The 13505-nt window shown below is 47.0% G+C and overlaps 1 protein-coding gene across 1 annotated transcript in view; it reads left to right on the forward strand.

The window, feature by feature from the left end:
- grin2aa (glutamate receptor, ionotropic, N-methyl D-aspartate 2A, a) overlaps nt 1-13505 on the forward strand; it is a 159913-nt gene that overhangs the window by 107324 nt on the left and 39084 nt on the right. The window contains exons 5-9 of the mRNA XM_076266168.1: nt 2433-2604; nt 3307-3460; nt 4461-4586; nt 9165-9394; nt 12501-12661. Coding sequence (XP_076122283.1) covers nt 2433-2604; nt 3307-3460; nt 4461-4586; nt 9165-9394; nt 12501-12661 — 843 coding nt within the window. The remainder of the gene's footprint in view (nt 1-2432; nt 2605-3306; nt 3461-4460; nt 4587-9164; nt 9395-12500; nt 12662-13505) is intronic.

Genomic DNA, 13505 nt, shown 5'->3' on the forward strand with positions numbered 1-13505 from the left:
GCTTCAATCTAAAAGTTAAATTAGGCTCCCAGGTGGCCCGGGCTCGTTTAAGTGTTGCGCGCCGTCTGAACTCGACGGCGCAGGAGACCTCGGGAGCTCACAGATGGTACGGTGATTACGCATGCAGCAAAGTGCCGTCCTCTGTCCTGTCAGCTTCCTCGTCGGAAAAAAAAGAAAGAAAGGAAGAAAGGATGGGAAGGATAGAAGGAAGGAAGGAAGAATGCTTTTCCTCAAGAAGGACAGAGGCGCCCTGCAGCAGCAACGGTGGAGGGCCACATTGTCGCATTGTAATTGTGACGGGGGGCACGCTCACCTCAGCCAAAGTATTCGACTTGCCGTTGACTTTGGGCACTTTTTTGGGCCGTCAGCTGCTAACCAGGTGGTGTATTTATAAAATAAAATATGCCGTAGTATTCTGAATATTAATTCAGATGTTTATTTAATCCTCCAGCAATGCCATTAATATTCATGCCGATCAGCTATTTCCAGAAACGCCTGCGTCACTGTGACGCTGCGCAGCTTCTCAGCCTATATCTACACAGCCATTCATTACATTTCATTGATTATATGCACTTTGTGTTTGGAGTGGAGAAGAGAGGCCTTTTTTATTTTCAAAAAAACGCTCATTGGCAGCTAAGCGGCCACACGCACCCGTGTCTCTCTCTCTCGGATCAGTGTGTGTGGTCGATGAAGCTGTCTGTGGGACTGTGTCTGGGCAGCCAGTCAATAAACAGAGCCATGGGCACTTATTGAATCAGGCCTGCTTACCTGTCTTGGGGTTTTAGCTTAAGGGAGGGAAAAAAACAGTGGCTGTCTTAATGTCAGAGGGCTTCACTGTCATGCAGTGTTCTTCACAGAGAGACAAAAAAGGGCTAGTGGCCTGTGTTAAATACGATTAAGGAATTAACAAAGGTGTTTGTGAGTGAGAGAGCGCAACTGTGACACCAAATGTGACAGAAAATGGAAGAATTGTTGACATAAGGACATTTTTGACTAGTACTTATGATGTAGGAACTCCTACCCCCTAGTACTAGTATTGACAGATGCAGTGGTAATTCCCAGCTAAGGTCTCCTCTGCTTAAATGTTATTATTTTGCTGTAAGTCGCTTTGGGTAAAAGTGACTGTCAAATGAATAAATGTAAACGTAAATGTAAATAAGGAGTGTCACTGGTTTAGTGTCCAACACAAACACACAGTGCCTGGATGCATCATTGCCATTGTTCACCAATGGCAGGTTATCTTGGAGCACGTGGCTGAACCTGTGCCTGTTCCAGTTGGCTAATAACAGAGCAGTCTTTCCTGTAAATAGAGAGTGTGGTGCCCCCTCCCTCCCCTCCTCTCACCTTGCCTCAGACGCAATTAAAGGTGGCTGGCTCAGCGCGGGCGCTTCTTCCTCTTCCTCTTTTTCTTCCTCTTTTTCTCCTTTTTATACGAGGCCTCGCAAATCTCCGCCAGGCTCTGCGAGCGCTGGACCTCAGGAGAGAGACCCACAGGGAAATACTCTCTATTCATCATAATTAAGAGATTTCTCAGAGCACCGAGCACACAATAGTGCGGTCTCCTCTCTCTCTCTCTCTCTCTCTCTCTCTCTCTCTCTCTCTCTTCATTCTCCTGCCTTAAAACAGTGTATGGTATAACAACAGAGTAAATCTCAGCTTAAGGCAGGTGTGTGTGTGTGTGTTGTTGTGTATTTGTGTGTGTGTTTACATCTGATCCTTGTATAGGCAGACAGGCAGTCATTCCAGGGGCTATGTTTAGCCTCTGCCTCTGCCTCCCCCCATTAGCATTTGTTTGTGTCATGACAGCATCACAGACACCATCTCTGTCTTTTTTGCGTGATGATGTCTCCCCTAACTGTCCCCTCTAGCCCTCCTCCTCCAGACTTGCTGGCCAATAACGGGCCAGAGCTGACTGCTATGTCCTTCTGTAATGAATGTGATCTTTGATGAGCATGATTATGAGTCCTTCACTTTGTAACACTTACAGTAATTATGTGGTACTTTGTACCCAGAATGCTCTATTTGAGTCAGTGCTTGTCATTCATTGGTGGAACCGTGATGAAGGCTGTCTGTCGAAATGTTGGTCAATAAATAGTATCGAAATAGAAAGGGATGTGTGACAAATCCTGCAGGGCTTAACGTTAACTTTTAAAAGTGGTTGAAATTGGTTGCCAGCTTGGCAACCAGGCATGAGATTTTGGTTGCCAAAGCCAACCAAATCTGGTTGCCACTTGTAACAATTTGGTAGACAAGGGCAACCGGGCAACCAGTCGACCATTAATGTTGAGCCCTGCTTCAAGTCCTAATTTGTTTAGGATATATTATCCTAGCCAGCACCTCCGTTTGGGAGTGCCTTTTCTCACTTGTATTTGTATCACTTTCTTTGTCTGGTCTGGTCGGGCGCCTCATTCGTTCTCTTTCTCCATCCACAGCAACGCGACTGAGGGAGGCGGGACGTACATCAAAAAGTGCTGCAAGGGCTTCTGCATCGACATCCTGAAGCGGATCGCCAGAAACGTCAAGTTCACCTACGACCTGTACCTGGTGACCAACGGCCGGCACGGCAAGAAGATCAACAACGTGTGGAATGGCCTGGTCGGAGAGGTGAGGGCCGGAGGGGCAAGGGGGATAATGGGGTGAGGGGTGAGGCGAGGGCTGGCGCAGGTTGGGGAGGGGCGGTGGGCGCCACTGGAAGGGGCAGCAGGGTGGCTAATGAATGGAGGGGATGCCTGCGGGGCCACTGACCGGAGAGTCGGTCAGCATTTTATTTCCCACTGCCAGCTTGCTTTAGAGACAAAACACATGCACACACGCACGCATGCACACACACACACACACACACACACACACACACACACACACACACACACACACACACACACACACACATACACACACATACACTCTCTCCCTCCACACTATAAGTAACTTTGGGAGAGATGACAAATTGCTCCTGTAACAAATAGAGATTTGGATTTTTGCCAGCTAAGGGAATTTTATGTAGTGTGTGGTGTGTGTGTGTGTGTGTGTGTGTGTGTGTGTGTGTGTGTTTCTCTCTGCGCTTCACTTTATTTGTTTTGGCTGAGAGATGTGTGTCTGGTGATTCAGACAGCTCCCAGCTGTGTAGGAGGAGAATGTGTGTGTGTGTGTGTGTCTGTGTGTGTGTGTGTGTGTGTGTGTGTGTGTTATGGTGTGTGCTCCATTGTGTAAGTGAGAGGTGTTGGAAGAGGGTGTTAGAAACAGTTTTGTTTTCGAGTGCCTGCTTCAGCTCATCCGATTGGTCCTCTCTCTCTCTTTCTCTCTCAGGTGGTGTACAAGAAGGCTGTGATGGCTGTCGGCTCATTGACGATCAATGAGGAGCGATCCGAGGTCATTGATTTCTCCGTCCCCTTCGTGGAAACAGGGATTAGCGTGATGGTATCCCGGAGCAACGGCACCGTCTCCCCGTCAGCGTTTCTGGGTAACTGTCAAAGAGCCTGTGATTTTGGGAGTTTGTGTGTGTTGGTGTGTGCGTGTGTGCGTGTGTGTGTGTGTGTGTGCGTATGTGTGTGTGTGTGTGTGTGTGTGTGTGTGTGTGTGTGTGTGTGTGTGCGTGTGTGTGTGTGTGTGTGTGCATTCTGGTGGGGATCAGTGTGGTCTTAAGTGTCCACTCTGAGCAAAGTATATAGAAAGTATTGTGCTGAATTATATTCCCCTGACCATTTGCCCGACTCTCCTTCCTCCTTTATGTGCCTCCTAGATTCTTACTCCTAACTGTACCCAAGGCCTTCTGAGAACAACACTAACAGGACAGGTGCAGCTGGATGAGGAAGGCTGGTGGGGCCTTTATGATAACACCACATGGACACGGTCACGTTTGTCAATGTTCTGCATACTGTGGCCGAGCGTTGTGCACTCTTCAGAGCTGGACCCATTCTTTAATGAACATCAGGGCAATAATGACAGAGCTTTAGCAGGGAAATCCTTCCAATGGACGTTGGCCCATGTCCCATTTCCTCCTCCCAGTAAAAGCCTTTTAATCTTTGCAGCAGGTCCATAATCACATATCGCTGGCGCAAGCAAGAGTGCAAGGATGTTCGAGTTGCTGACGCTGAGGTTTTTTTTTATTCCCTGTCTTTCTCTTGCTTATTCTCTCTCTCTCGCTCTCTCTCTCTCTCTCTTTCTCACTCACTCTCTTTCTCTCTCTTTCTCACTCACTCATTCTCTCTTGTTCTCTTGCTCTCACTTCCTCTCCTGCTTTTTTTTTCTCTCTCTCTAATTCTATCACTTACTCTGCCCCACTTCACTCTCTCGCTTGAATTCCCTCGTTCTATCTCTTTTTTTTTCGTCCCCCATTCTCTCTTTCTGTCTTCATTCATTCGTCCCCCATTCTCTCTTCTCTTTGTCTTCATTCTCTCTCCCCTCCCCTCTTCCTCTCTCTTCTTTCTCTTCTTCCTCTGGTCTCCCCTGCCCGCCCACAGAACCCTTCAGTGCATCCGTGTGGGTGATGATGTTTGTGATGTTGCTGCTGGTTACCGCCATGGCCGTCTTCCTATTCGAGTACGTCAGCCCGCTGGGATTCAACAGGAACCTGGCCCAGGGCAAAGGTAACAAGGAACCCCCCCCCCCCCCCACACACACACACACACACACAGACACACATACACACACACCTGGCACTCCACTCCTCTCAGATGCACACACACACAGACACACACTGCGCCCCTCGTCTCTGTACCACATTCCAGCACGACTCCGCCGCTAGCGCAGACGGATCACACATGCCCAGGACACAAGAAGCAGGCTTGCGGGGAGAAAACCTTAAGACTGCCTCGGTGCCCCGGAACAACAAGTCAGCTGCTGTAATGTTACTGGTGCGGAGAGGCTGAGGGACTTGTTTGCCTGTTTGCAGGATTGGGTTTGCAGGGAGCCGAACACAAAAGAAGGCAAAAGGCAATTACATGCTGCAGCACATCTGAGTAGTGGGGAGCTTTAAGAGTCCAAGAGTGTGTTAGCATCTTTATTTGATGTAGCTGTTGCTCTGGCATCCTGACTGTCAGGGGAGTTTTAGTTGTGTAACTTACCAGTGGCGCAGTATGCAGGGATATATATGTTCCTCTATGGTTTAAAATACCGCTCTCCAGTGTTCTTCATTGTGGCAAATGACTCCTGCTATTTCATTATGTGTAAGATTTTAACTAGCACTTACTTCCCAACTCACTTGATGTTTACTAGCCAGTCTCAGTGCATTAATTTCAGTACACTTGGGAGAGATCACCTCTTGACATGACAAGCATATTATTGAGCACATCAGTGCCGCTAATGGAAAGTGCAGAACATGACTGTTTCACTGGACATATTCACTATAATCACTGCATGAAAGTCATGAATACATTATTTTAGAGACTGACCTTTTACACAATGTTTTCTGTCACAAAGGCTCCCTGAGAAACGGGCTGTGGGCAGTCTGAGGCTTAATGGTGCACTGCCTGATTATAATTCTATGGACTTTTCATCGCATTCCGCCAAAACACACCTTGGGCTCTATCTTCCGTCCCGGCGCAATTGACTTTGTATACTCGCGCGTTTGTCTTTCCTATTTTGCAGTCAGCGCATATTGGAATTTTCCCTCCACAGGTACATGCCTGTAAATTAGGGAATTCGATTGCCCCCACGGGGGCGGTTCAGCGAAAAGACGGGGCGTGTTCCGGCGCAAACGTTCACTGTTGATATTTTGCAGTTTCAGAAAACAATTCCGCCACAGACCAGGAACTCCCTGGTCTAAAGTCTGTGGCGAAAATGCAGATGCTATTTTAAGGGCACATGCATGACCACAGGCCTGCATGAATGAATGCGTTGCACAATCTACAGACACCCCCGTGCACAGACGGAAACATTCAAAGCCTTGATAATATTTGTCCATTTCCCGGTTTTGTTCGTGTATTGGTGACCTAAATATTTAGTAGCCTATAAAGTACAACATCTACATGCAATATCTTTACAACAACGCCTAATTACGACCTATTAATCTGGACAACTTTATAGGCTACAGCCCTATAAAGGCTAAAGTTACTTTTAGTTTTGTTCCAATTTACCGTTGTGTAAGGTTTTAAGCACCATAATTTTGCCTACCTTGTTGTAGCCCATCTGAAATAACTCCAAGCTTTGCTATGTTCCCTCCATCCTTTCGTTATTTTCAAAAAACGTTTTATATCCATGATGGCCTTGAAGTCTTGAGTTAGTGAATTAGCTTAAATCAGCTTTTCATGTGCTGTTAACCAGCAACAGATAGTACAAGAAAGCAGCAAGTATGGTTACAATTTCTGTACAATTTCTGTAGTTGCTGCATCCATTCATTGTTATTCTCTCTCCTGCTCAAATAAATGTTGTGCGTGAATTAAGTTGATGATAATGTGTTTACAAACTCTGCTTTACAGAAAATATTGTAAATAGTCTACTGTCACGCAGTTAATGGGATACTGTGCAGAGTTGAAAGTTAGGTCAACTTAAACGAAGCCCTTGCTTGGCCGCCTGTGCTGCGCAACGCACACATAGGGCCCTATCATGACATTCTAAAGTGCATCGTCACTCGTCAAAAGTCTATTCAAATTTAGTAGGATGTCCAGTTCACATTGGGAGGGGTTTCGTTCTCAAAAGTGGAGCGCATGGCGTAACAAGGTGTTCCTAGGTCTTTTAATCAGTCATATGGGTGTGTTTGGGGCGTAACATCATTTTAAACCAATGAGAATGACATCTGTCATTCCCTTTAACGGCGCAAAGCGCGATATGTCAAATAAATGCATCGGTATTTTGGCATTCAACGGCGCATTTGAAGGAGCCTGCTTGCAAGACCGTATGGAATAGTCATTCTTAAACCATGCTTTACTAAAACCTAGCATAGCCTTCACGCATTTGCACTCGTCTATTATTTGAACTCATTGGCAAAGTGAAACTAACTTCACCAAGGAGTCAGTCAACGACAAGACAGTTATATGCAGTTACTTTCACTATTGACTGACAATGGGTTACCATAGAAAACATAGGCTGGAAAAAGCAACACTTACCCTAATGTTGCTCAAATGACTAAATAAAACAACATTTATCCTGCAGAGGAGTTGCTTATATCTCGTGACAGTGCGTCTTCAGCTGTGCTCCATACTTGTCTCTCGCCTCTCCCCTAATCACTTTTAACCGTCATTACCAATTTGCAAATGATGGTGAATAACTACTCATCATGAGATGTACAGTATTTCGTAATATCTTTATTCTAATTATTTTTACCATTGTAATCGTGCAATTTGTAATGCTTTGCATGGACGTGCGCTGGTGTGCGTTCATGAATGATAGAAGGATGGTGCGTGCACCTGCCAATATGACTGTTGACATGCGCTCTTAAAATAGCATATGAACAACTCGCCATTGACTTCTGACCAGGTTTAGGTGGTGTATGATAGCGATTTTTAGACAATGCGCCAGGTCCCTCCCTAGGTTGTTAATTGCCACACCCCTGGGCGCAATGCTTAAAAAATAAAGGTGCAAAATAACGAATTCAACTTCGCGCCGGTGAATAACGAACTTTACGCCATGCGCTGGTGACCGAAAATACAGCCCTTAGCTCCTCTCATCTATTCAATGTAGTTCCCATTTCTGTAAACCATACATAATTTCAAAGAAAAATATTACCACTCGAGGGAAATCAGTGTGGTGTCCATGTGAAAAAATAGGCATAAATCTAGCGTACACATTTTCACGAATCACTGATGTGTTGATGACATAAATTAGGAAATGTTAGAGGACTTAAGGAGACGTGATGTTGAACTGCATGCCGATGCCATTTAACCCAAATGCCCCAGCGGCAGCACGGGAGAAGAGATTAACTGACGGAAGATATGCATTGTCTATAGAGAGGTAATGTTAGATTACATTGTACATTGCAAATATATCACCATGCATTCATAACCTCGTGATTCAGTGAGAATGATACCAAAACATCGGAAAGTATGTCTTTGTGACAATTCTGTATTACATTTTGTCAAGATGAAAAATCAATAGCTAACTGTTCCCAACTGAACAGTGATTATAGCGCTGTGAACGCTCCGGGCTGCGCCTGGCAAATACGCCACCATAATAGCAATCAGCTATGGAACAAGCGTGCCTGTTGTTAAAGGGAATATGAGATGATGCTCTGATTGGTTTATTGCACGTCACGCCCAAACCACACCCATGATTAATGTAGCTACTTCAGACCACCCCATTTTAGATTTGCGTCGGGCGCAACAGTCAATATCCCGCCGGTAAAATAGCATCAGCGCCCAAGATCCGCCCACAAAGTCACTTGCGTTTTGCGCGAAGACACTTCCGTTTCAGACCATTAAAATAGGGCCCCTTGTGTTCTAGCTCAGTATGCACAATGAGCTGTACCCTGTTCCAGCCATTTAACACATTGCATTGACTGCTGAGCTCAAATATCAACAAGCTGTCGCCAGAAATCGAAGATTGTATCTTTGATGTCAAACGATGCAATATGATACAATGTTATTGTCCCTTTTGAGATTTATTATGCATCCACAAAGTTACACGAAGGTCTGTCCTTTCTGTCCTTCTGGATGAATAACACACTAGCGTAGTCTACTGGTTTAATTAAAGCGGCAGGTGGCAAGATTTTTTTTATTATATTCACTGAAACCAACACTATGCTCCGACAGAACAACATAAATCATCCCGGTTCTTCTGGTCCAATCAGAGAAGGGCTGTGTGAGATGTGACTGTCACAGTCTGGTGCAGTCTGGTGCGCACTGACGAGCACCGATGAGAGGGTGCTCGGTGGTAGTGGGGGAGGGGCATGAGAGTTGTAAACATTCAACATTTTCAAAAGTCCCCTGATCTGTCAGACTTGCCAACTGCAGCTTTAAACTGACCCAGTTTGTCCATCCAGTATGTGCTGTACACTCAAAACAAAACCTCTGACCTATACGCTATTCCAGCCAATCAACACATTTCTTTCACAAGCACAGAAGGGAGTACGTGTAATTGGATTGGTTGCTCGAGTATAAACAACATTTTCAAATCAGAATCAAACAGGGTACCTTTAATATCATTCCTGGTTATTCCTGGTCATTCAAGGAATGTAGCTTTAATGCCTCTCCTATTCAAACCTGGTTAACTGTGGTCCCTTGTCTCTGCAGATCCGCATGGGCCCTCGTTCACCATGGGCAAGGCGGTGTGGCTACTCTGGGGTCTGGTGTTCAACAACTCTGTGCCGGTGCAGAACCCTCGTGGCACCACCAGCAAGTTCATCGTGTCCGTCTGGGCCTTCTTCGCTGTCATCTTCCTGGCCAGCTACACTGCCAACCTGGCCGCCTTCATGATCCAGGAGGAATTTGTGGACCAGGTCACTGGTTTGAGTGACAGGAAGGTTTGTTATTTGTGTTTGTTTGTTTTTCATTTATGTGTTCACTGACACACACACACAGACATGGACACACACAGAGACACACATAAACACACACATATATGCACACACACACACACACACACACACACACACACACACACACACAGACATGGACACACACAGAGACACACATAAACACACACATATATGCACACACACACACACACACAGAGACACACAGAGACACACATACACACACACACACACACACACACACACACACACACACACACACACACACACACACACACACACACACACACAGACATGGACACACACAGAGACACACATAAACACACACATATATGCACACACACACACACACACACACACACACACACACACACACACACACACACACACACACACAGAGACACACATAAACACACACACACACATACACACACCTCCACCTCTCATCAGTTTGAGTGATGGGAAGATTTGTTTTTGTATGTATTTGTTTGTTTATGTTTACATGCTCACTGACAGCCCAACACACACACACACACACACACACATAAACACAGAGCTCCCTGGAGTCCAAGTGTCAGCCACTTTGATAGCATCTCATGTCAGAAGCTGTTCTCCGAAGCCGGACTTGAATGACAGCAGCAGGGACATATCCAGCTTTTCTCTAGAGTAGCCACAGCAGCACTGTTCCTGTCCTTGGGTCAGTGCAGTCGCAGGGGCGGCCATAGTTTTATCTTAAAGGTGGCATGTTTGGAGTGCAGCCGACAGAAACGGTCAAAGGGGGCACAACCCAACCTTGCACTACTCCCCAAAGCCACTACTTCCCATTGACGTGTCTTTGTGCTGATCAAGCACTGGACGGCATATCCGCCACCACAGACTTGGGCTTAATCCACAGCCCCGGCAAACCCAAACTCACAAAAGCACTTTGAGGCGGCCCCGGTAAGCCCTTTGCAGAGTAATTGCTTAAATCTTTATTGGGGTCTCTGAAGCTTAACAAAGTGATTATTTCGCAGGCACAAAATCATGGCCCTGAATCGAATTCCACAGAGGTTCGCATCCACAAATGGACAGGCACTACTTTTCTCATCAACAATTACGTCACAAGTGATTAGAGTTGTGCTTTTTTTTTTAACCAACATGGAGGATGAACACACCCAGACTCATCCCCAGTAACATGAGGGGTGAAGCCTGCATCACAACTTTGTATAAATAGAGCTATGTAAATAGTATAAGTCAATTAATACTGCTGACGGTGCTTTTTGCCATATTGTGTTATTTAGGACACTTTAAAAATTCAGTGCAGCAGTGGTCCCTGCTATGCACTTAAACTTGCCAACTTGGCTCTCCCCCAGCTGGAGGCAAAAGAAAAATACTTTTTTTTTTTTTTTGAGGGCTTCCTGCCTTCCAAGTGTGCTGCGAATCTTTGTTTCAACACATTTCTGTGCGCCACTTAACAGGCTGGTCTCTTCATTCTGTGCAGAAGGTGGTGAGATAAAGGGGGGGGGGGGGGGGTACGCCAGGCAGGCAAATGTTCAAAAGCAAACGGACCTGGCGCTGATGAAAACGCTAAAGCTGCCACGTTTCCACTGCATGGGTTCCCACGCACGCACATACACACACACACACACACACACACACACACACACACACACACAGCTCTCCCCACCCCAGTGTGGCTCTCAAACGCATCCCATCCGCCCTCTGAGGAATTCAAAGATCACTGCCGGTCCCTTTGAGAGCCACACACACACACATACACACACACACACAGCTTCCCATATGCTTTCCAGTGTTGAAACAGAGAGCAGGATTTTAATTGGGCAAACCACATTGTCATTGCTCAATAGTTTAATCTCATAGACTTCACAAAGGCCATGGGTGCATCTCTCTCTCTCTCTCCCTCTCTCTCTCTCCATGGAGACTATGGCTCATTGCCATTTTAATGCTAAAGCTAACACAGCTAGTAGAAGATGAGGGAGCATTCCGAATCATGGTCGACCGTGTTACGTAAAAGCATGTTTGGCTGGCCAGGAACGGAGGGCCAAGGAGGGGTGTGGAGGAGTCAAGTGTTTGGAGCTTGGGACTGACTCAGGGGGTGAGGGTTTTTTTTGGAGGGGGGGGGGGGGGGGGGGGGGTTGAAGGAGGGGGTGAAAGGGGGGGGGGGTGGCGGAGAAGGCGACTGTCTGTGGGGGGAGGGGATAGTTGTTGCCAAGTGTCTTGTCTTGGGCCGAACAGGGGCTGAATTCCCAGGCCCAGGCCGTTTACGTAACCCGGCACCAATTGCATAATAAACGCGGAGGGAGAGAGGCCAAGGTCAGCGTGATTAGGCAGGGGTCCGTCCTCCTCGGCCGTCTCCAGTCATGCGCAGACTGACGCCGGAGCCCCGGGCGGACGCGGCGAGCTCCTCTCCCCTCTCATGATGCACACGGCCCAGCCAGGACTCACGGCGAGCGATTGCTCACTTACTCACTCACTCACTCACACACACACACACACACAGACACAAACAGAGACACATACACACTCACAAAATGTACGCACACACTGCAGCCACCGCGGTTCTAACTCCAGCAATCAAACGAACGCAAGTTAACAAACAAACAGACAAAACAACAAAACAACAAAACAACCCCGCAAAGCAGAGTGTGCCGGGGACGGCGGATTGGCCGGTTTTAAATATGCAAAAGGCCCAGCTAATTGATAGCTGCTGCAGCTGTGATATGCACTCGTTTGTCCTTGTTGTTGTTCGCCCTGCAGCCTTGTCGGAACATCTGTGACCTGCATCCGATGTTTTTTTTGAGACAAAAAACAAAACCTTTTTTTTTTTTCTTTACAAGGGAGCTCAAAAACCGGAAGGGAGGTCGTGTTTACCTCAAACAGAGGGGATCAGAGCCACCTGCTCAAGTTTGTGTTGTCAAAAACTGCCTTTTGATTTACAAAAGATCAGGATTGTTGCTAGGGGTGTTAAGAGTCAATCCAACTACAGTGCTTCCTCTTCTTGCATGCCTGATATGACTGAACACGACCTCTGACCTCTCTCATGTCTCTCTCTCCACCTTTGTTGACCTTCGACCCCTGACCCCCTTCATCACAGTTCCAGAGCCCATACTCCTACTCACCCCCGTTCCGCTTCGGGACCGTCCCCAACGGGAGCACGGAGAGGAACATCAGGAAGAACTACCCGGACATGCACCAGTATATGGTCAAGTACCACCAGACCGGGGTGCAGGACGCACTGGTCAGCCTTAAGACTGGGTAGGATCTCATTCTTCAGGGTGCTCAGTGTTTCCCTGTCATTTCGGGACGACCAGTTTGCTTCTGCCTTAGCCTCAGGTGTAGACTAGGGTGCTCTCAAGTGTGATTTTGATGATTGTTTTTGTGAGTAGCGGTGGTGGCGGTGTTTATGTGAGTGTATTGGTTTATGTGTGAGTGTGTGTGTGTGTGTGTGTGGAAGTGTGTTGATGTGCAAAATACTCATATGGAAATGTACCTACAGTATGTCTGTGTCTGTGTGTCTCAGGTGTACCTGCACGTGCATGCGTGTGTTCTTGCTTGTTTGTAAGTATGTGTGTGTGCGTCTGTGTGTGCGCATGTATGTGTGTGTGTGTGTGTGTGTGTGTGTGTGTTTGTGTGTATGTATGTGTGTGTGTGTATGTATGTGTGTGTGTTCACGCATGTCTTTGCGTCTAGACACCCCGAATGAATGGCCACGCTAACCGGGCGTAACGGGGCTATTTTTAACGGGCCGGATCTACATAATAGGACTCTGAATGGAAATGAGGAGATGTATGTGCCCACACGTTTCTCATCGGCCTCGCTAGAGAGGGCGCGAGTGCAAGGGCCCACACACACACACGCACACACACACACACACACACACACACACACACACACACACACACACACATATACTCACACACACACACACACACACACACACACCCTCAGGGAGATGGGAAGGAGGGGAGGGGGGGCGAGTACGACTCCACCATGCCAGCGGGTCCGAGGAGGCAGAGGGGAGGGGAAACAAATCAAACACATCTCACAGCTAATGCCAGAGTGGATTTGGAGCCCTGCTCGTCACTGAGCAAAAAGTGAA

This window comes from Alosa pseudoharengus, unplaced genomic scaffold (genome assembly GCF_046254945.1).
Source record: "Alosa pseudoharengus isolate Yale_2024_CS ecotype anadromous, Long Island Sound unplaced genomic scaffold, YU_APseudo_1.1 YU_APseudo_1.1_scf_4, whole genome shotgun sequence".
Taxonomy (NCBI): domain Eukaryota; kingdom Metazoa; phylum Chordata; class Actinopteri; order Clupeiformes; family Clupeidae; genus Alosa; species Alosa pseudoharengus.